We start from the raw sequence: 24,455 nt of genomic DNA, 5'->3' as shown, positions 1-24,455 counted from the left end.
TTTATACCACATTCGAAGCTTGTTATTCAGCATGTATAATAGCTTGTTAAGGTGAATCATCGGCTTTGCCTTAAAAATAGAAGGTTCTGAATGATTTTAAGTGCAAGCAACATCAACCTATTTCAAAAGGTTCCAAGTTTTCTAAATGTTTGAAGTACGAGTAATACAAAATTGCTTAATTTCCTTCAAAGGATTGATGCCGATTCAAAGCACATATATAATATCCCTTCAAGGTGTATATATGTAATTCGAGATATCTAATCATAATTTCATACTCATTCGAAGCACTTTATTGGTGCTATTATATCATTCGAAGCACTTTGTTGATATTATTCGAAGTACTTTGTTGCTTAGATTAGGCATGTGCTTGATTCGGCCCTTCACAAATTCAAGTAAACATCATTTTTAAGGGCCACAGGGGGTTAATGTTGGCACCATAAATCTACAATTTTATTATTATGTATTATTTATATAATTGCAGGACATGTAGCATTCTTCTACTCATTTGGAGGTTATGAGAAATTATGAAATGTGGAAAGATGATGGAAAACAAAGTGGAGAACATAGAGCATGAAGCGGATGTTGAAGGAAGTTATGAAAGATCATGGAGTATGAAATGAAGGAGATGGAAGAATAAGGTAGTTATTAAGTAGTTTTTTCCTATAAATATTTGTCTATAAATAGCCATTTATGGCTACATTATAAAGGGCCAGAACTCAAATAAAAGACAATTGATTTATATTTTTCTTGTCATTTATATTTTCTGCACTTTATTTTATCCATTTCATTTTTGAAGCATTGGAGTAGAGGTGAGTTCTCTGCACTTTATTTTATGCACTTCCTTTTCAAAGTATAGGAGTAGAGATAAATTAATGATTAGTTTGATTGTTCATTCAATCATCTTTCTCTGTTTCCCCTTTTTCTTCTTTTAATTTTTATTTTCTCTACACTTGGTAATTTTGAAGTCCTCTTCGTTGAGGCAAAAGAACTGTCAATGCAATCACTTGATAATTGACTTGAATTTAATCTGTAAGAATTCTTCAATCCTTGTTGACACGCTCGCATTTATGATATTTTCCTTCGTAAGAAAAATAAGCCAACAGATCAACATATTTATGTAAAGATATAAATATATTTTAAAATATAAAAATATTTTAAATAGTATCATATTTTTTAGCTGAGCTAATAATTCGAATATTAAACTAATAATAACCCTCGGTTCTGATACGTAGCCCCAAATTTCCGAGCTCAAATTTTCCCTGAATCCAAAACGACGTCGTTTTGGAATTTGTTTTTTTCTTCTTTTTTCTTTCTCGCTGTTTTGAAGATAAAGAAGAAGCAGAAGCAAAAGAAGAAGAGAAGAGGGAGCAGCTGAACACATCATCATCATCAACAACAACAACATCTTCATCATCATCATCATCATCAACACATCATCAACAGCCAAAAGAGAAGAGGGAGCAGCTGAACACATCATCATCAACAACAACAACATCTTCATCATCATCATCATCATCATCAACAACAACACATCATCAACAACCAACAAATTTTTTTCCCCCTTCATCTTCAGATCTAGATCCACTAGAAAAAAAAAAAAAAATTCAACATCTTCATCAACACATCATCATCATCAACATCTTCATCAACATCATCATCATCAACACATCATCATCAGCCAACAAATTTATTTTTATATTTTTTCCCCTTCATTTTCAGATCTAGATCCACTAGGGAAAAAAAAAAGAAAAGAAGAAGAAGATAAAAAGTAGAGTGGCGATCGGTGATACCCACCGGCGATCACCACCATCACCGTCGAAGCCATCACAGTCTCCATCTTTTCCCCTTCTTCTCTCTTCCTCTTCTTCTCTCTCGCTCTCTCTCGCCTCTTCTCTTCCCTCTATATTCAAAAGCAAGAAAAGGAAGAAAAAAAAAAAGACAAAAAAGGTAATCTAACACAATTTCGAGCCAATTTTGAGACAAAAAAGGTAATTTAACCCGGTTTCGAGCCAATTTCGAGCCACCAAGTACTATCCTAATAACCCTTCACTCAATCATAGTGGCGTTTTAGAAAGCTGATAAAAAGCTGACTTTTTTATTTTTTTTAGCCTATTTTGTCTTTTTGTGCATAAAAAATATGAAAGGTAATCTAACCCAAAATGAATAAAAAGTTAAAAGCTAACTTTTTATTTTGTTCCCAAAACATAATTTTTTTTTTAAAACCAGCAACCCAAGTTTCAAAACATTAATCACTACATGTATAAACGACAAATTACAATTTTTTAATACAAAAAATAAAGAATTAAAAAAAGATATGAAGTGTTGTGCAGAGTTTAGCAGTTATGCTACGTAACTCGAAATTTTCGAGCTCGAATTTTGCCCGAATTGAAAACGACGTCGTTTCGTCGTTTTGAATTTTTTTTTTTTTTCAATAATGCAGAAGAAGAAAAATCAAAAAAGAAGAAGAAGAAGAAGGAGAAAGAAGAGAAGATGAGAGTAGCAGAGAGAGAGAGAGAAAAAAAACCACCCAACAAGCCATTCACCTTCCGATCTTCATTAACATCATCAACAATCATTCATCTTCATCTTCAGATGTTCATCAACATCATCATCAACAACCATTTATCTTGAGATCCAGAAAAAAAAAAAAAAAAATCAACTATTCATCAACAACAACATCTTCATCACCATAACCATCACCATCATCATCAACACATTTTTTAGATCGATCTGGAAAAAAAAACGGTTGGAAAAAAAAAAAATCAGAGGCGACGGCAGCGGCGGCGATCGGTGACTCCCGATTCCACTCTCTTCTCTTTCTCTCTCTTTCTCTTCGTCTTCCTCTTCTCTCTACTCTCACTGTTTCAGACATAAAGAGAGAAAAAAATAATAAAAAAATTGTCTAAAACGACATCATTTTAAACAATTGAAGAATTCGGAGAGGGTAGATCCGAGCTACGGTGGATTATTCCATAGTTTAGTTCCTTTCTTTCTCTCTCAACTCTGCAAAGACATTTTATCACATGGATGGCTGGAGGAGGTGACGCCATCGCTAATGTAAGCATAACCCAACAAAGAAGCGTGACAACATCGCAAGCGTCACCTGCTAACGAACACCCCTCCTCTCTCTCTCTCGATCTCTTTCTCTCCACTTTCTCTCTTTTTGATTCTCTTAAAGCAAAAGAACGAAGCTTCCTCATGACACGTGTTGTATAACCCTTGAAATGAGCCTTTCATCTTTGACGCCTCTGATGATTGGATCTACATACTATATTACATAGCAACATATTTGGAAGTTTTTTTTTGTTTCGGCTGTTTTTTTTTTGCTTGCTCTCAGAACTTGTTCTCTTTTTTGATTGATTGTGGCTTGAATTCAACTGGGTTTTTAAATGGGTTTTGTGAGCTGAGCTGAGCTCTTTATGCCTCCAATTCAAGTGTGCTCAGATTTATTGCGCTCGCGAGATGAGATTGTTTATTGGATTGTGTAGTTTCTCTGTTACCTGTCTCAGGTCTTGTTTACTTTCTGTTTGTTTATATGTTTCTTAAAGCTGCTTACAAAGTCTTTTTTGGAGAATCCATCAACAACTGTTGTGGTCTTTGCACTTCTTGACCTTGAGTCAACTCTTTTTTTTTTTTTCCTTTCTCTTTTCCCCCAGTTCTGGATTAGGCCAATTTGTATAATACCCAGTTAGAATTTAGGAGCTTAGTTTCATGTTGAGAATTATTTTTTGAATTCTCGTCTATGTTGGTCTTTGATGCGAAGAATTGTTTGAGCCATACCTTCATCATAGAGTACATGACTTTCCCATGTGGAAAATCTATAGATGATACTCATTTACTGTTGATTGCGTGGTCTATCCTCTTGCTATATAATTTGTTTCTGTTGATTTGATCGATATAAACCTTAATTGGGCTACAAGAGGCGGATTCAAATTCTCAGATATTTGGTTTATGGCAAATTCTGCTGAACCATCTTCATCAATAGACTTTACTTCATCTTCCCATGTATCGAATGGAACCATTAGCTACAATATACCACCAGCCTCTGGTTCCCAGGGAGGGTCCAGTGTCGAAATCATCAGTTTAAGGAAGCTTAGCTATAATTTAGAACAACTTCTAGTTGACTCCAGCTGTGATTATAGCGACACTGAGCTTGTTGTTGAGAACATCCCAGTAGGTGTTCACAGATGTATATTGGCTGCTCGGAGTAAATTTTTCCATGAGCTTTTCAAGAAAGAAAAGAAGGCCTTTGAGAAGGAAGGGAAACCTAAGTACTGTATGAACGATTTGTTGCCTTATGGTAGGGTCGGTTGTGAGGCCTTCCTTATTTTCTTAAGCTATTTGTATACTGGAAAGCTGAAGCCTTTCCCCCCAGAGGTGTCAACTTGTGTTGACAATGTATGTGCCCATGATGCATGCAGACCTGCTATTGATTTTGCTGTGGAATTGATGTATGCATCTTCAATTTTTCAGGTTCCAGAGCTGGCTTCACTTTTTCAGGTCAGTACTTACAACTCTGTTTAGCGGCAATAATTCAACCAAATTGATATGATGATCTCTGTGCGTAAGTGCAGGACTGCATAAAAGTCAGGAAAAAATAATGACATTCTTTTGGGACATAGCGTATTTGATTGATACAGTCATGTTTTTTGTTTTAGTATCCTGGAAATGCTTTATTACTTTCGGAAGTAGTCATAATTGTGCACTGATTACTTGGAGAGAGAGAGAGAGAGATTTGAATGGATATTGGTGTGAGTGGTTCTTCTGCATATGATGCTGGTTTTGTAGATCGTAAATCAGTATTGTGTTTGATCAATTGTCTCATCTTATAAAGGAAAAGAAAAAACTGAAAGGATTATTTGAAAAGTATTATTTATCTTGAACTACCAATTAGTTCTGTCTATATGTGATGCAAACAACAAAAATGACACCCCCCTGAGGTCTTTTGCTGAAGTGAAAAATAAGGATGGAGTATAATCAAATGCTTAATGTGTTTCTGAATTATTTTGTTTTTAATTTTGACAGAATTAAGCTCTTGTTGATATATTAATGTATATAGAATACAGCTCATGTTAATATATTAATGTATATAGAATACAGCTAAGATAGGATTTAGCTTTCAGTTAGCTTTCGGTCCCTTTTCATAATTATGTTTTGTCAAATGATGATGTTTGTAACACAGAAACTCCTATAAAATGGAGACCCTTTATATGGTTTCAGATATATAGAAATACAGAGATTTCTCTCTTTCTATCCCTCTCTCAACTTATTTTACATGGTATCAGAACCTCAAATATATAGCTTATTAATCAGAAAAATTCACATTTTCTGGTAGTTATCACTGATCAGATCCTTTTTGTTCTCAAAAATTTTCGCACTGCCTACCAAAGTGCTTGGAATCTTCTCACGATTCCAACGCCACCAACGGTGTCCTCAGATCTGCTCTAATGTGCCCTCACGCGCCACATTTGTTGCTGGTGCGTCACCCACTTCAGCCTTCGACGTCTCACGCGCCACACGCATTTCCTCAACCGCTTGAGCCGTCTTGTCCTCGTCGTCTCACGCACTACACGCCCCCACAGCCACTTGAGTCGTCTCTCACAACCCGCGCCACTCGCTTGCGCCGCTCTAGCCACTCGTGCACGTCACTTGCTGCAACTGCCTTTGCCTTCGGCTCCAGCCGGTTCAGCTCCACCCGGCTCAGCAACTTTCCCAGGCCGGTTCAGCCCTATTTTTGGACTTTTCTGGCCGGTTTTAGACCAGTTCCCCACTAATTTTGACCTTCTGAATTCACTGGTACCCTCAGTTTTTTCAGCTTCTATCTCGATCGTGTTGTTTTTCCTTCATGGATCGCCCAGACTCCTCTAACCACCCTATTAAGGTTGTTCTTGACAGGACTAATTATGTCTTATGGGCATAAGCCATGTCTAGTTTCCTCAAAGGCAAGAAACTTTGGCGCATCATCACTGGAGATGTGTGCAAACCTATCCAAGAGACTGTGGAATCCCCTGACAAATATGTCGACTGCTTGGAGAATTGGGACAGTAAAAACTATCAGATCATCACTTGGCTTTTCAATACTTCTGCTACATCTATCAGCCTTCAGTTTGGTCGGTTCCAACTTGACTCTGTTTCCACTCCGACAAAAGCCATCTGGGATTTTTTAAAAGAACGCTATCAGACTACTGGCCTTGCTCACCAATATCAGCTTCTGAGTCATTTTCACCGTATACGCGAAGACACAACTCAGACTATTAATGATTTCCTCTCCCAAATGTATTCTGTTTGGGATCAGCTCGCTCTTTCTGAACCTCCATGGCCCCATACTAAGGATGCTGCCTTGTTTACTACTTACTGTGACCAACAGCGCTTGGTTCAGTTTCTAATGGCTCTCACTCCCCATTTTGAGCCAGTATGCGCATCTCTCCTTCATCGCACTCCTTTACCCACTCTTGAGCAAGCAATTTTTGAACTACTTTCTGAGGAAACCAGGTTTGGTACTCTCCATTCACACCCTGTGGACTCTGTTCTTGTTACTCCCCAGATTCGGAGTTCTCCTTCACCACCTTCACCACAAAGGTCAACTGCCTGCAACTATTGTCAAAACTGCGGTCTCCTGTTGACTCATCTCCTGGTTAATTGTCCAATTTGCCTTTGTTGGTTTTGCAACAAGACTGGCCCTGGTCATCTCCAGCAAGATTGCTTCCACAATCTAGCCCGAGAGCCTCTCCTGGTTCCTCCTCTCGCAATGGTCCTTCCACTGGGAATTTTTCACGCGGCAACTCTCACCGTTCTGGGACTCAGTTTAAACCTCCTGTTCATTGCACTGCTGCTGTTGCCTCCGAGGATTTACCTTCCTCTGTCCCTATAGACCCTTCCACTCCAGTCTTCTCTCAAACAGATGTCGAAGCCATGTTCCAACAATTTCTTTCCACTTTCGGTACTCCTCCATCTACTGCTTTGTCTGTCACCTCAGGTAACACTTCCTGGTACTTTGACTCCGCTTGTTGTAATCACATGACCTTTGACCCTACTATTTTTACTACTCTCTCTTCTAATCCTCATGTTCCTTCTATCCATACTGCTAATGGTTCTCTTCTGTCTGTAAGTCATGTTGGTTCTGTTTCCACCTCTCACTTATTTTTATCCCATGTCTATCTTATGTCTACTCTTACTTTAAATCTTATCTCCATTAGTCAATTATGTGAGCATGGTCTAACTGTTACCTTTTCCCATACTGGTTGTTTGGTGTAGAACCCTCGGACGGGGCGGACTCTTGGGATAGGCCGTAAGCATGGACGTCTCTATGAACATATCCGTCTTCATGTTCCGGATTCTTCTCAGATCGCAGCTCCTACCACTGTTCCTCTTTTGTCTCCTTTTCAGCTTTGGCACTGTCGTTTAGGCCATCTTTCTGTTGGTCGGTTAAAGTCTTTAATTTCTAGTGGTCATTTAGGTCCTGTCAATTCTGATACTTTAGATTGTTTGTCATGTCAACTTGCCAAACAACATGCTTTATCGTTTAATAAAAGTGACTAAGTTTCTCTTGCTCCATTTGATCTCATCTATTCTTATATTTGGAGCCCCTCTCCTACTCCTACTATGGGAGGCACACGCTATTTTGTTGTTTTTATAGATGATTTTTCCCGTTTTACATGGTTGTTTCTTATAAAAAATCGCTCTGAGCTCAAACAACTTTATTACAATTTTGCTGCAATGGTTAAAACCCAATTTTCTAAAATTATTAAGCTTTTTCGCTCCAACAATGCCATAGAATATAAAGATTTTGATTTTCTTTCCTTCCTTCAGAGTCATGGTACTCAACCTCATCGTTTCTGTCCAGGTATGTCTCAACAAAATGGACGTGCTGAACGGAACCATCGGCATATTCTCGACACTACTCCAGCTCTCCTTCTCTCTTCCTCTTGTCCGGAAAATTTTTGGGGAGAAGCACCTCTCACTGCTGCTTACACTATCAATTGTATCCCTACACCTGTCATTCATAATCACACTCCCTATGAGTGTTTGCATGGCACCCGCCCCCCTTATACCAATTTAGGGTCTTTGGATTTGCCTATTTTATTCTTCTCCAACCTCATGAACGTACCAAACTTGAATCTCGTTGCCACCTTTGTTGCTTCTTGGGGTATGGTATTGAACATAAGGGGTATCGTTGTTGGGATCCTCTCTCCCAGCGCCTCCGTATCTCTCGTCATGTGGTCTTTTGGGATTACAAAATGTTTTTCTTTCTCTCGCTATCTCTCTCTCTCTTCCGCTTGTTTGCTCTCTCACCCTCTCTGTTTTTTACTAACCCTTCCATAGATCTGTTTTCTGATGAGCTTGCTTCACTGCTCCTGCCAGCCTCTCTCGAGACCACCTTGCCTACTGGTCTTTCCCACGAGACTGCTCGCTCTGATGGTCCTGCTCTTGTTCCCTTGGGATCCTCACCTCCTGTTGAGTCTCTTCCTTTGGCTTCTCAACCTCTACTCGACCACACCGAGTAACCCAACCTTCTACTTGTCTTCGTGACTTTATTGTTGGTTGTACTGCTTTTTCTACTTATGAACCTACCTCCTATCGCGTGGCTTGCTCTAATCCTCTTTGACAGCATGCTATGACTGATGAATTGCAGACTTTAGACACAACTTATACTTGGGACATTGTTGATCTTCCCCTTGGCAAGATTGCCATTGGCTGCAAATGGATATACAAAATCAAGACTTGTTCTGATGGATCTATTGAGCGCTACAAAGCCCGCCTTGTTGCTAAAGGCTTCAACCAGGAATATGGTATTGACTATGAGGAGACTTTTGCTCCTGTTGCCCATCTCACCTCTTGATTGCTGTTGCTACCACCCGACAATGGGATCTTTATCAACTGGACGTGAAAAATGCTTTCCTTAATGGTGTTCTTCTCAAGGAGGTCTACATGCAACCTTCCCCTGGGTCTACTTATCCACCTCATAAAGTCTGCAAATTTCAGCGTGCTTTATATGGTCTTAAACAAGCCCCGCGCGCTTGGTTTGCGAAGTTCAGCTCTACTATTCATGAATGTGGTTTCACCTCCAGTTCTTATGATACTGCTCTTTTTATACGGAAAGCAACTCAAGGGACCACCCTGCTTCTGCTTTATGTGGATGACATGATTATCACCGATGACGATATCGATGGTATTCTTCACCTTAAACAGTTTCTTAGCCATCATTTTGAGATGAAAGACCTTGGTCCTCACAGCTATTTCTTGGGTCTTGAAATCTTCCATGATTCCATGGGTTCTTTTCTCTCTCAGGCTAAGTATACCTCTGATCTTCTCACCTGCGCTGGTCTTACGGATTGCAAGACTGCCTCCACTCCCCTGGAGGCTCAGAGTCATCTTACATCTCTTGATGGCACTCTTTTCTCTGATGCTACCCTATATCGTCAGCTGGTTGGAAGTCTTGTCTATCTCACTGTTACCCGTTCTGATATTGCCTATGCCGTTCATATTGTCAGCCAGTTTATGTCAGCTCCTCGTACCCCTCATTATGTTGCATTAGTTCGTATTCTTCGCTATCTCAAAGGCGCCTTGTTTCATGGTCTTCATTATTCCGCCTGCTCCTCTCTATAACTTCATGCTTTCTCCGATGCTGATTGGGCTGGGGATCCTACTGACTGCCGCTCTACTACCGGGTTCTGCTTTTTTCTTGGGTGATTCTCTTATTTCTTGGCGCAGCAAGAAACAATCTCTTACTGCTCGTTCCAATACCGAGGCCGAATACCGTGCTCTTGCTGATACTACTCAGGAGCTTCTTTGGCTTCGTTGTCTTCTTGCTGACATTGGTGTTACCCCCTCTGGTGCTACTGCCCTCTTTTGTGACAATCAAAGTGCTCTTCAAATTGCTCACATTGATGTTTTTCATGATCGCACCAAGCACATTGAGATTGACTGCCATTTTATTCGTCAACACGTCACTCGTGGTACTGTCCATCTCCATCCGATCTCTTCTGCTGATCAACCTGCTGATATCTTCACCAAAGCTCATTCTCCTGGCCGCTTCGTTGAACTTGTCTCCAAACTCCAGTTGGTTGATGTTTGTCCTCCTTGAGTTTGAGGGAGACTGTTAATATATTAATGTATATAGAATACAGATCATGTTAATATACTAATGTATATAGAATACAGCTAAGATAGGATTTAGCTTTCGGTCCCTTTTCATAATTATGTTTTGTCAAATGATGATGTTTGTAACACAGAAGCTCCTATATAATGGAGACCCTCTATATGGTTTCAGATATATAGAAATACAGAGATTTCGCTCTTTCTATCCCTCTCTCAACTTATTTTACAGCTTTATTTATTTACTGTTCTGCGGATCTAAATTTGTTTATGCGATGAGAGCATTATTTATTTAATAATCCATGAATGATTGCAGCGGCGTCTTCTCAATTTTATTGGAAAAGCTCTTGTAGAAGATGTCATTCCAATTCTTGCTGTTGCCTTTCATTGTCAATCAAATCCGCTTGTCACTCAGTGTGTCCACAGACTAGCAAGATCAGATCTTGACAGCATCTCTCTTGAGAAAGCGCTCCCCTTTGAAGTTGCAGAGAATATAAAATTGCTTTGCCTCAAGTCTCAGACAGATGATGAAAGCGACACACCGATTGTGGACCCCTTACATGAAAAGAGCGTTAGACGAATGCACAAGGCATTAGACTCGGATGATGTTGAACTTGTGAAACTTCTACTGACTGAGTCTGATATCACTTTAGATGAAGCCTATGCTCTTCATTATGCTGCTGCCTACTGTGATCCAAAGGTTGTGTCTGAGGTGCTTGGTTTGGGTCTCGCTGATGTCAATCTTCAGAACGCTCAGGGTTACACAGTGCTTCATATCGCTGCAATGCGCAAGGAGCCATCAATTGTAGTATCACTTCTGACAAAAGGAGCTCGTGCATCAGACATGACATTGGATGGGCGGAGTGCTGTTAGCATTTGCCGGAGACTAACGAGGCCGAAGGATTATCATGCAAAAACGGAGCAGGGGCAGGAAGCAAACAAATACCGGATATGCATTGATGTTTTGGAGAGAGAGATGTGGAGGAATCCAATGGCTGGGGATGTATCAATAATGTCTTCTCCAACAATGGCTGATGATCTGCACATGAGGCTGCTATACCTAGAGAACCGAGGTAACATTCTCCAGATAGTAATCTTGAATTCTTCTTTACTTGATTTAAAAATAAATAGGAAAGAGAGAGACAGAGAGAAGTGGTCATATGTCTCATGTATGCTAGTCCTGTTATTTGAAATCTGCCAGAATGATTTATTCTGTAGGCTGCTGTAACTTTTTCTCGGGTGCTTACCTTAGGGGAATTTAAGGTTTGAGTGTGAAGGAGTTTGAGAAAATATTTTCTGGAATTTTTATTTATTTTTTCTTGCTTAGTGATCTTTAATAACCACATGTGGATACTTGCAAGGAACTTTAGCACTTCCTGTTCTTTTATAGATCAGAGCCGAGTATTGCTTTTGTATGTTTGTATATAAACAGTAGCATTCGCACGGTTGTTCTTCCCTACTGAGGCCAAGCTAGCCATGGAAAGTGCAAATGCTGAGAAAACATCTGAGTTTGCTGGTCTTCTGGCATCAAGAGGTTCAAGCGGGAACTTGAGGGAGGTAGATTTGAATGAGATACCTATAGTGCAGAACAAAAGGCTCCTCTCAAGGATGGAAGCTCTTTCAAACACAGGTATTTGGAAGATTTAAAATGTTTTTCTTCTCTTAATTCCCTGTCCCATCTCCAATGGTTATTCATTTTGAGTTGATTAAGCTGCACAATATCTGTCCATCCCTATTCCTTGGTGCCCAGAATGTCTTTCAAAGCTAGGTGATTAAGGGCCAAGTTTATTTTATGAGCTCCTGTGTTTTAACAATGCATCTTACCTCAGATGTGGTGATTCCTAGCAGTAGTTATTTATTGTGCCTTATAAGAAATAAATTAGAAGAATTTATGATGGGAATCATGAAGTCATTTATGACCTTTGTAATACAAGAATTTATTTTTCATAATTGCTTTTCCCTAAGCTTTGTAGTTGTCATGGTTGTGGCAGTGGTGATGGGTCGACGATATTTCCCTCATTGCTCAGAAGTGTTGGATAAGTTCATGGAGGATGACCTACCTGATTTGTTCTATCTCGAAAAGGGGAGTCCAGAGGAGCAGAAAGTTAAGAGGACGCGCTTCGTGGAGCTGAAGGAAGATGTTCAAAGAGCATTTAACAAGGACAAGGCCGAGCAACAACGCACTGGCTTGTCTACCCCCTCATCATCTGCATTTTCTTTGAAAAACAGTGTAAATCACAAAGTTAGAAAATCGTGATGATATATGTCAAGTGAAGAACAATAATGACCAGTTTTGAAGAAAGTTTAAGGTGAGAGGAGCCTTTTGAGTATGGGCTCTGCTTCTGTAATATATATACATACACACACAGAATTTCCCATGTATCTTGAGGAGAACAAAGTTGCTCCATAAACAACCATGTATTTGCAAATGCAGTTTACATTTCAAGATTTATTGGGGAAAATCAGAAAGCAATGAATTTGGATATTGGGACTCTTTTCCAATATCAATATATTGTTATTGTGAAGGTTTGTTGCAAAAATGGTTTCTTTCAACTGTGTTTGAATTGTTTGAATTATGGATTTGAGTAAAAATTTATTTTAAAAAAAAGGAAAAACAATAAAAATAAAACCAAACCAAGCTTTAAAATCCCATCAAATGGGGTCGGCTACATGAATCCTTCTTCTCCACGCGGCCCTATCAAAGGCCATTTCATTAGTCAAATTAAGTAGATTCATATCTCTATTTATAACGCTAGTCAACGTTAATCTAGGCCTATCCCGTCCCCTAACACTTCCATCTACCGTTACAACATCGCATCTTTTCACTACTGCCTCTGTTGGTCTCCGTTGAATATGACCAAACCATCTCAAACGATTCTCTCTCAACTTATCTTCTATCGGTGCTACTCCTACCCATTCCCGAATACACTTATTCCTAATCCTGTCCTGTCTAGTCTTACCACATATCCACCTTAGCATCCTCATCTCAGTCACACTCATCTTATCTACATGATGTTTCTTGGTTGCCCAACACTCCGTCCCATACAACATAGCTGGTCTAATAGCCGTTCTATAAAACTTACCTTTTAGTCTAGTGGGTATTCGTTTATCGCACAATACCCCAGACGCACTTCTCTACTTACACCATCCCGCCTTAATCCTATGGGCCACATCTGCATAAATCTCTCCAGTTGTTTTGATAATAAAGTAGGATTCATTTTCATAAGGGATCCGAGCGACTTTTTTTACGTGTTGGCTGTCGGCTACCTAACACACAACCCTCCTCCTTAACCCGGGCTTGGGACCGGCGGAGTTGTTAACAACCCCGGCGGAGTTAAAAACAATAAAAATAAAAGCTATATTTTAATCATTTTCCCCTTATGTTTGGTATTTTCCAACAAAAAAGAGAGAGAAGGCATTGATCTAAAACTTATCCTTCCCTTTCATTGATTTGAGCAAATAAGCTTGATTAATTCCATTTTGTTACTATTTATACAAGTCAAAATAAATCAAATTTAAATTTTATTTATTATTTATTTTTCAAACATGATTGACTATAAAGCAAGTACAGCTATTAAAAGACACTTAAATTTTGAAACGATATGAATTGTGCTAATCAAACGAGTTAAGCTTATTTCTACTTAATACATTCAATACTGATAGCAGAAAACATCAAAATTGACTCTGGCACTGATGGGCAGTTATTATCAGTTTGTCTACAAACCTTCCTAATAATGAAAGAATCAAAACAACTTCTAATTCCTCGTGTATCTTTAACAATAATAGCTATCTAGTGTCCAGTCTATCACCATTTTGCAAAACTTGAACAAAAACCTTTTTGAGTCAAATAGGACCTCCACACACTTGTAGCCTTGGGAGATGCAGAACTTAATGGCTTTAAGGCAAGCTCTGTCTTCATCTACCATGGGAGATTGGGCAATTAATATTTCCATGGCAATCCAACACCCAAGCTATCCCAGCATATATTGAAACGCATCTTCCAAGCAACCATCCAGTAGAACCAGCAATGGAGAATCACATCTCAGCTTCTTTTGGGGAGTCCTTGCAACAAAAATGGGATTTGGCTTTATTCCCTGCTTTTGCTAGTCCTCGGACCAATCTGACAACATGAACAAAGAGCACCCCCCTTGCTTGGACTTGGCTGAGAAAGCAAAGCAAATTACTGTATCCAAAATGCACCTCTGCATATTTGATCAAAATAATTATATATATATAAATTAAATGCAGCACAGAATTTCATCTTAGCTTGAAGGCAACTATTTTTTTAAACTTTCCCACATTGCTGGACCTTCTGGATCTATATTTACAAAATACTTTACAAATCGTGCATCTGAACATGCAAGGATTGTACTCAAGGACAATGTTTGCTTTGCTGCACCTCTCTCCCTCAGCCACACATACATCGCAAATCTAAGGTTTATTCTGTCCATATCATAACACAAGTATGATGGAAATGCCACAACAGATTCCAATGGGTAGTCCAGGCAGTTTCTCAAACAATGGATCTTCTTCTCAAGCACATCTTTGGTCTGGTTTAGCACAGACGGAGCTTGTTTGATCATATTTGCTACAACATTGCAGTCCAACCCGGCCTGTACCAGACAATCAAACCTCTCCTGTAACTGATCACCTCTGCCCCGGAAAAGTTTCAGAGCTTTTGTCATCTCGTCCGAGTTCTCAACATAACCTAATCTGCGCAAGAATGTTGTCTTCTTCAGAAAATTATGTTGGTTTTGAGAAGATAACTGTTCTATGCCCTTGGAAACTGATTTAGAAGCCAAACTGAAGAACTTCGAAGGATCTTCCTTTATAATTTGACATAAACTACCTTTCTCAACCTTCAAATTTTTCATTACAGTTTTGGGTTGTTGCAGAGTGCGTGAACTCAGCAGTTGCACGTTAGTAGCTATGATATTTGCGATGTCTCCAGTTTCCATTCCTATATCAAACAGAAAACACACAGCTTGCCATAGATTCTTGGCACACTTAACTGATAGAATTTGAGAATTTTGTAAGAACAAATAGTAAATTTCATTCATCTTGAGACCTAATTTGAGTAACATGCCAACCAATATATAGATTCTTTTCCCAGATCCTTCAAACAGTAACGCAGGATACGTTTTAAACAAAATCCCCATTTGTGTCTCACCATAACCAACTTCACCAAGAAAGCCAATTGTGTCGAGCATTCTGTTCCAATTGTAAGTGGTTTTGCCGGATATATACCCTCCAATCCAATCATTTCCAAATCCCAATGCTTTCAACTTCTCAAGAACTGCAACAAATTCATTGTTAACACCACCAACCAGAAGCGAAGGGCAACAACTAGCAAGCTTAATAACCGTGGATCTGGTCAATCCTAGTTCTTCGTAAGCCCTAAGTTTTGAAACCAATACCCCATAGTCGTATCTGAATATCTCATTTGCTTCCTTGTATATCTTACCAATCTTAGTACGAGGAATCCCATAATTGCAAAGGACGTGGAAGTTCTCGAGCATGATTTCATCATCACTCAAAAACATCAAGCTCTGAGGAAGAAGAGATATGAGCTCGGATGGAGCCAAACCCAAGCTCTCCAGAAAGGGCTCAAACTCATTAATGGGATTGTATCGAAGGAATTTTGACAAAGCCCTTGACACATCTTGGTCATTTTCAACCTTGGAGAGCAAGCCGTGAAGAAAATGGGGTGAGTTCTTGCTAATGTGCTCTGCATCAGTGAAGTGGAAGCATCTAGTACAATGCAAGTAATCAAAGAGTGCATCTTGCGCCACGGACCGCGCAATACGAGAAATGCGGCTGGTAGGAAGAGGAAGGGGTGACTGAGTTGGGTCAGCAAGAGAGAGTTTGGGATTTTGGGCAGTCCTATGACTGCTAAAGCATCTAATTCTGAGAGGCGTGAAATGGATAGTACAAGGGTTTTCAGGAACAACAGAAGAGACAAACAAATGGCTGAATTGTTGGCAAATCATTTTAGAAACACGAATATAAGATTTCCTTTTACTGATTCTGCATATAAACATGGCAATTTATGGAGTGAGAGTGAAATGAACTGGGGGATATAAAACAAAAACCCGGAAATCTTTGAGGATTATTCATATAACACAACTACATAGATGAATTGAAAAGCAAAAAAAAAAAAAAAGAAGAAATGTTTTGAAGTCAATGCAAGTATGAGAAACAATCGGATGAGTTTGGGGTTTCAGATACCTCTGATTTTATGGAACTCTCAACCTTTCTTTCTTCTTTTGATCGGACATAACAAAAATGATCAGTCTTTGAGAGCATCTGCGTCTAGCGTAACTCAGAGAGAGAGAGAGAGAGAGATTTCCGGCTAAAACCCTACGAGGGGAGGGTTTACTTTATTTATAGCCTGAACAGTGATCTAACCAAGTTTGTTCAGCCGATTAGATTTGTTTAGCCGATTAAGGTGGAAGACAATATTAGTAAGAGGATGCTTAATAAAGAAATTATTAATGTATAAATTATGAGTGGGATAATTAAGAAAAAATGTATTTATTTTGAGAAAAAGGAGTTGAATCTTACTTTTGGAGATCTCATGACCTTAAAATAATCTGAATCGTTCACATATTTTTTTTTTTTTTTATTTCTTAGTTTGAATGGTCTAAATCATTTTCTTATCTCTAAATTTGAAAGTCTCAATCATTATTATTATTTTAATAATAGTATTAGAGACAATTAATGATAAAATTATTAAATTATTTTTATATAAAATAAATTAAAAAATTATTTCTTTGTTAAAAAATATTAAAACAAATATTAAAATAAATAAATATATTTAGTAAAATAAATAAAATTAAATCATTTATTAAAATTAAATAAATATTCTTATATAAAATAAATTTAAATCATTTATTATTTTTCTAATCTCAATTAAAATATATCCACTTTAATCCACCCACAAAGTGTAAGTAGTAATCCACTTGGAATCTTAATCCTCCAATGTATTCCCAAACCACAAATGTTATTAGTGGACCCACCTCATAGACAATCCATTCATATCCTTTACCCTGCCAAACAAACAAAGTCCTTGGAGTGAAACGCCCTCAGTCCAACGCGTGACTTACTGAGATTGAAAGATATCAAAACCATGTCGTTTTATGGAAGGGAACAAAAAAGAGATGGAAAAAAATAAAATAAATTACATTCACGATCCCTATAATTTGAGTCTTGTGTTATTGTGATCTTTGACTTTTTAATTGTAACACATTTGATTCTGAATTTTAAATCTTATTTCAAATAAAGACAATTAAAAATACTATTATTCAATTTTAAGGACAGAATTATCAATTTGATAAAATATAAACTAATTTGATAAAAGTAAATATAAAAAAAAAAATTAGATAGCGTTTGGTAGAATTTTCTAAATATGATTTAAAAATAAAGTTGTATTTTGAGTTTGTGAGTTTTGAATTATGATTTGAGTGTAGAAAATTTGTTTAGTTATGATTTTTGAATTGAGTTTTGAAAGTTTGATGTGACATGTGAAATAAGAAAATTTATTTGGTGAAAAGATATAACTCATAATAAAAAACACAACTCAAAATTCTCTTGAAATTTTTGATCAACAGTCATAATCAAATTCTTTTTTAAATTCAATTAAAAAAATTAATTATTAACAAAAAAAACAATATTAACCAAACTCTTTTTAAAATTCAATTGAAAAAAATTAATGATTAACAAAAAATAGTAGTCATGCCCAAATTTTTTTCAAATTCAGCTCAAAAAATTAATTATTAACAAAAATTTAAAAATAAAAAATTTTGTATTGAAAATATTATAAACAAAATAATTTGAAGGTTACAATAAATATTCAATTACTGATCAAACCCAACTTATGATTGTATATTTGATTCGAATTATGTTTTTTTCAATATTTTTCAGTTCAAATATTTTTATATTTTTAATAATTACTGTTACCAATTATTTGCTAGTTATTATAATGTTATTTTTAAATAAATGGCCACAAAATTTATTAATATTATATATATTGGGAGTTAAACAAAAATTAAAATATCATTTGATTAGTATCTACACAGTTTATCGCACATAATTCAATATTATTTGAATTTTTTTATTTGTTAAATTTTATCACTTTCATGAAAAATCTATGAACCTATACCGTCTTCATCTTCATTATTGTGCCTCACCCGTGAACTTATGTACCATCTATATTATAGCTTCTGTACCGTCTATATTATTGTGCCTGTCGATTGATGTATTTGGCATTGAAATGACTAAATTGTCCCTGTGTTATGGAATGCTAAATTCGTATGTTAGTAAAAAATAAAAAGGGCAAAATCGTAAAATTATTCCTGTTCTTCAGAGCCACTGCTCTTCTGGAAAACCTCAGTTGGTTAGTTTTTAATAAAAAATAAAATAAAAAACTCAGCTACAGATTTTTTGGCCATTTGTTTGCCTGAGGCTTTATTTTAGTGAGCACATCCAACAACTTCACTTCACAACTTTCAACAACTTCTTCACCATTTTCATTCTAACAACTTCATTACTTCACAACTGTCACGACCCAAACCTGCCCCTATAGGTTTAGCGTCGTAACCGGCCAGTAATCCTTGGATTACCGAAGGCCTCTGACCTGATTATGAAATACGAGGAGCTACGGAAGCAAATATATAAAAATACATTGTCCATAGAGCTATGTTGACCTATATGAGACATAAATCTTCAAAACAAACTTAAATATACATGTAACATCATAAATACATTAGTCTTACGTCACCTATTTACACAGATAAAACCAAAAGGGGACTTAGCCCAATGTACAGATAAGCAAAACAAACAAAAACATCTGTAGCAAAGTTACAAAACTTGACATCTCAAAAGGGAACCTCCCTGGAAGGCACAGTGGTTGGCTGACCCAAAATTCTCGGCAGCAGCTTAAGCCTGGTCACACGCCTGCTCACTTACATACATAATATAAACAGTGAGCGAAACCCCAGCGAATAATAACAAAGTAAAGGTTTTAGTGAACGATGTCTGGAACATATTTCAAATCTCTAATCATATCGGAACATAGTCATGTTTGTATTAAAAACAAAGTCATATTCATGTTCGTATTCAACTCATGTGTGGTACATCCATTAGCATTAGCATATCTCTTTGGTCAAACATATCAAGTTTCATAATGGAACTTCCGGTACCGGGTAACATATCTCATATATGGGCCACGATATTATTCCCCTGGGCGAGGGCCTGGGCCACAGTATTATTCCTCTAGGCGAGGGCCTCACGACCATAAGTCACAGTACTATTTTCCCTGGGTGAGGGCCTCTACTAAGGATACCATCACAAATACTATTAAAAAATATGGATTATCATTCATGGCTTCCCAAAATAGCCTTTTTAGAAGCATTTCACATCGTACCATAATATTCAGAAAGTATTTTTCATATCAAACATAGTTTTACTAAGTTATTACTCATAGATTGTTGTACAGCTCGCTCACCAACCAACGGATCAACAGCTTACGACGCGTGACCTATATAAACATAACAGATACACATCTTGAAACACACGCCCGGATCGTACTTAACTTAATTCGTTTCATTCTTAGAGTGTTTCTAGTCTTTATCCTTCATATTGTGTCTTAATCTTGGCTTAGGAATGTCTAGGATGCAATGTGGATGCTAGAATACATTTGAGAACACTTGATCAAAAACGTTGGAAGTAGGGGTCCCGTTTGAGCGCAACTTCTTTCGCTTGAGCGGACATGCAAAATGTGAGTGGTCGCTCGAGCGCAACTTCCTTCGCTCAAACGGTCTGTAAACTTTGAAAAAGTTCTAGTTGTGTGAATTCTCCGCTCAATGGTCGCTCGAACGTGAGACTCAGGTCCTCGCTCGAGCGCAACTCTTGTCGCTCGAGCAGTCTACAAAACATGGAAACTTCTGGAAGCTTGCATTTCACGCTCGAGCGAACTTCTGGTCGCTCGAGCGGAAGTGTAAGATCACAGACTGATCACTCAAGCGCAGGATCTTCTATTCGAGCGGAGAGGTCGAATTCTGGAATTTCCAGATTCGCCTCCAAGCTGCAAAACTCGAATTCAATGAATCAAAACTCATCTTTTTGGGCCAAAAACTTAAAGATGAATGTATGAACTTAGAAAACATTGGGAATTCTAAATCATTTCGCAAAATCAAAGCCCAAAAGCTTGCCAATTGCTTAAAACTCAACTCAATCCATAGAAAACATAACATGCAAGTAATGCCTTGACTTTGAAACTTCCAAAACATGATCTAATGACACAAAATGACATGAAACTTGATGAATTCCCAAAACTAAAGTGAATTAGTAACATGCATGAGGAAATTATTGGGGAAAACAACTTCAAAATGCTAGGAATATGCATGCATGCATGGTTTAAGTTCATTTCCCTAATTCTAGCTAAATTCTCAAGTTAATTCACTTATCTCACTTGATTCCGTGCATTAACCAACTAAATTTCAAAGTTAGAAGCTTGATTTCTGTGGGGGCTGAATAATTATATATTGAGGAAGGCCAAGATATTTGAAGACATCTGGCCGAATTCAATTCAGCTATAATCTAAGGGCTCTTGAAGCCAAATGTACAGTCGGCCATATGGAGAGCCGAATGGGAACCAGGACGCAATCAGAAGGCCGAGTAAGCAAACAAGTACGAGATTAAGAGTGGGCCTGACCCTTGGGCCCAAAGGGTAATATAAAAAGAGGAACGTCAACCAAAGAGAGGTATGTGAGAATAGATAAAATAACTTGAGATAGAAGAAAACTTGAGAACATACTAACTTGTCCATCAGAGTGCTAATTCCGGTGCTCCCGACCGGAGTGTTCACCCATTTTTTAGGTAGCAATTAGAGGATCAAGGACATCTGACTGGATCCTGGAGTATTTCTAAACCACTTCTCCACAATTGGCGTCGTCTGTGGGAATACTCAAGTACATCCATAGCGAGCATACCAGATGATCCTCTGGTAGTCGCTGATGACATTACACCAAGAGATGACATCATTCCAAGAAACATGCTTGGACCGGAGAATATCACTGCGCGATGGGCCTTGAACTTTGACTCAATAGCCTAGACCTCACCCTCAACTTCGGTGCAAGACACAATGCAGACAATTATAGATCAATCAAGCAAAGCAAAATGAACAGCGTTTGAAAAACATAATGGCTGAGAACGAGCACCTGCGCCAGGAGTTGGCCTTGGAGCTAGCCAAATCCTAGCAGGCCACATGCCATGACTGGGGTCAACCCTTAGGAAAGAAGGATGATTGACAATGTTGACTTCAGAAACACGATAATGATAGTGATTTTGACTCACCATCCCAGGAACCCAAAAAGAAAGGACGAGTCGATGTATCCAGCTCATCCGAAGGAAGTCCGTATGTACGGCACAAGCGAAGGAAAATAAGTGATGATTCGGATGAAGAAGACAAGCATGACCCTTTTGTGCGACGAATCGCAAGGGTTGTGCTACCCAAGAAGTTCAAAGCACCATCGTTTACCCTGTATGATGGAAAATTAGACCCCACTGACCATATTCGTCACTATAAACAAGCGATGACACTACATACTGACGATGAAGCCCTCATGTGTCAAATGTTTCTGAGCAGTCTAGGACCATTAGCTGTCTAGTGGTACTATAAATTGGAGCCGGCCTCGATAAAAAGCTTTCATCAACTCTAAAAATCCTTCAGAGCAAGATTCATCACCAATGAAATCCAGCCAAAGCAAGGCGATTCTCTCTGGGCAATGCAAATTAAACCAGAAGAAACCCTTTGTGAATATTCGGCACGCTATTGGGAATGCTTTAACCTAGTAGATAATGCCTGTAATGATTCCATGGCCATCACCGCCTTTAAAATGGGATTGCATCCTGATAGTCTCCTCTGCAGTTCGTTGACCAGACAGCACCCCAAAACAGTTTGGGTGTTAATGAAGAAAGTTGAAGAATATTGTAAGGTGGAAGACGATGCTCTGTGGGTCAAGACTAGACAGAAAGCTGTTAAGATGGCTCCTCCTGAAATTGTTCAGCCAATAAGCGTCGTGCCGCCAAGGAGCCCTGAACCCTGGAATCGGGCTAAACAAGATAAAAAGCGTGACTCGCGCCGATCAAGTGATCAGTGTTCGCACCGATCACATGAACAATATCAAGTGGATAGCAGGCGCACAAAACGCTCGGACAAGAAGTACATGGAGTTAGTAGAGCCGATCAGCAAGATTTTGTTGAAAGTTCAACACCTTCCGTTCTTTAAATGGCCACCCAAAATGATGGGACCTCCCGATATGAGGAGAAGGGACAAGCAGTATGAGTACCACAAGGACCATGGTCATGACACCGATAGTTGTTATGCACTGAAGGACCACCTAGAGGAGCTGGTACAAGACGGTCGGTTGGCGCAACATGTCTGAAAGAATAATCCATCGAACACGGTAGCTCTACGGCCGGATTCACCTCCACTTGGTGTAATTCACATGATATACAACCTGCCGTCATCAGCCGAGGTACAGACAATTCAATTGCAACCTAGCCTGCATAGGCCAATCACACCAGTAAAACGGCCCCATGAAACTGGGAGGATTAGTTTCAATGACACCGACTTAGTTGGAGTAACTCTCCTCCACACTGATCCCCTCGTCATCGAGCTACGCGTGAACAGATACACCATTGAGCGTGTTCTCATTGATTAAGGAAGCACTTCGAAAGTAATGTATTACAAAACATTTGTCAAACTCAGCTTCACTAACTCATATTTGTCGCCAGTCGATTACCCATTATTCGGCTTTAACACTAACCCCGAGTATCCTTTGGGAAAAATCACACTACTAGTTCAGGCGGGCACCAGATCAGTAGACGCAGAATTTTTGGTTGTCAAACTTCCTTCACCTTATAATCTCATCATGGGAAGAACTTGGTTGCATACCATGCAAGCTGTGCCAAGCACCTACCATCAATTACTTCGTTTTCCAACTGAGTATAGCGTTGAACAAATTCGGGGTTCTCAGAAATCGGCACAGGCGTGCTACTTTGTTGCTTCTGCAAAGAGACCAAAAGAATTGGAAGTGAATTCGATTGAAGTACTGGATCGGGAGAACCTCGAGGACATTGGGAAGATCCCCAGTGAAAAGGCAACTAAAGACCTGGATCGGGTCGAAATTGATGGAAGTCCTGACAAGTTTTTCATGATCGACATTTCCTTGAACGAAGTTGACAGGCACGAGCTTATATCCTTCTTGCTCGGCAACCTCGATGTGTTTGCGTGGACACCATACGAGATGCCAGGGGTGGATCCATATGTGGCCTAGCACCGCTTAAACGTTGATCCAAAATGTAAGCCAATCATTCAAAAAATTCGGCGGTTAGCTGTGGAGCATGCTCCGGCCGTTGTTGAAGAGGTTGACTGATTGCTTAATGTTGGGGCAATTCGTGAAGTAACCTATTCTACATGGTTGTCTAATACCGTGGTTATAAAGAAGAAGAATAGATTTTGGCGTGTTTGTGTGGATTTCACGGACTTAAACACAGCTTGTCCCAAGGATTCTTTTCCCTTCCCCAGAACAGACCAACTTGTAGATGCAACGGCACATCATCAACGCATGAGCTTCTTGGACGCCTACAGAGGCTACCATCAAATTGTCATGCATTCGGAGGATCAAGAAAAGACTGCATTCTTTACCCCAAGAGGAACCTATTGCTATATGGTCATGCCTTTCGGGGTGAAGAATGCAGGGGCAACTTACCAGAGACTAGTTACTGCCATGTTCAAGGAACAACTCGGCCGCTCCATAGAAGTATACATCGACAACATGGTGGTCAAATCTAAGGAAAAGCACGCCTATTTAGCCGATTTGGCAGATACATTCAGCATTCTTCAAAAGTATAAAATGAAATTGAATGCCTCAAAGTGTGCATTTGGCATCGGATCAGGCAAATTCCTTGGCTACATTATTAACCACCGCCGAATAGAGGCCAACCCGAGGCAAATCACAGCAATTCTAGAACTTGGTTCTCCTCAGTCGGTTAAAGAGGTTCAAAAACTTATGGGAATGGCTACCGCGCTCAACAGGTTTATCAGTCGTTCCACAGATCGCTACCGCCAATTCTTTCACACACTTCAACAAGGCAAAGCTTTTGAATGGACCCCTGAGTGCCAAGCCACTTTGGACGACTTGAAAACTTATCTCCGATCAATACCATTCTTGGCAACCCCCTTGGCAGATGACCCGCTCATTTTGTATCTGGCGGTATCTGACCGGGCGGTCAGCACCGTACTTTTAAAGGAGGAACTCGGGGAGCAGCAACCAGTTTACTATGTAAGCAAAGCA

General features: G+C 38.9%; 2 protein-coding genes across 2 annotated transcripts; one reads left to right on the top strand and one right to left on the bottom strand.

Annotated features, from left to right (window-relative positions):
• The first annotated feature begins 3,094 nt into the window (after nt 1-3,094).
• On the top strand, nt 3,095-12,620 carry LOC114292135 (BTB/POZ domain and ankyrin repeat-containing protein NPR1). The gene is made up of 4 exons (XM_028236044.2): nt 3,095-4,500; nt 10,412-11,168; nt 11,528-11,725; nt 12,087-12,620. The coding sequence occupies exons 1-4, from the start codon at nt 3,952-3,954 to the stop codon at nt 12,350-12,352; spliced, it is 1,770 nt and encodes a 589-aa protein (XP_028091845.2). The 5' UTR covers nt 3,095-3,951; the 3' UTR covers nt 12,353-12,620.
• A 1,065-nt stretch (nt 12,621-13,685) lies between these two features.
• Nucleotides 13,686-16,528, bottom strand: LOC114292136 (transcription termination factor MTEF18, mitochondrial). Its single transcript, XM_028236045.2, has 2 exons — nt 16,324-16,528; nt 13,686-16,122 (listed from the first exon to the last, which is right to left on the bottom strand). The coding sequence occupies exon 2, from the start codon at nt 16,083-16,085 to the stop codon at nt 14,373-14,375; it is 1,713 nt and encodes a 570-aa protein (XP_028091846.2). The 5' UTR covers nt 16,086-16,122; nt 16,324-16,528; the 3' UTR covers nt 13,686-14,372.
• Nucleotides 16,529-24,455: the final 7,927 nt, after the last annotated feature.

The sequence above is a fragment of the Camellia sinensis genome, chromosome 9 (genome assembly GCF_055761805.1).
Source record: "Camellia sinensis isolate YWXY chromosome 9, ASM5576180v1, whole genome shotgun sequence".
NCBI classification, from domain to species: Eukaryota; Viridiplantae; Streptophyta; class Magnoliopsida; order Ericales; family Theaceae; genus Camellia; species Camellia sinensis.
This window is presented reverse-complemented; position numbering and strand designations above follow the sequence as displayed.

What these genes read in the sequence shown, in the direction of transcription:
- LOC114292135 (XM_028236044.2), top strand. Translation starts at nt 3,952, where the DNA reads ATGGCAAATTCTGCTGAACCATCTTCATCAATAGACTTTACTTCATCT. An exon ending in AGCTGGCTTCACTTTTTCAG is followed by an intron (nt 4,501 to 10,411) that starts GTCAGTACTTAC and finishes GAATGATTGCAG; the next exon opens with CGGCGTCTTCTCAATTTTAT. An exon ending in GGAAGCTCTTTCAAACACAG is followed by an intron (nt 11,726 to 12,086) that starts GTATTTGGAAGA and finishes TGGTTGTGGCAG; the next exon opens with TGGTGATGGGTCGACGATAT.
- LOC114292136 (XM_028236045.2), bottom strand. Translation starts at nt 16,085, where the DNA reads ATGATTTGCCAACAATTCAGCCATTTGTTTGTCTCTTCTGTTGTTCCT.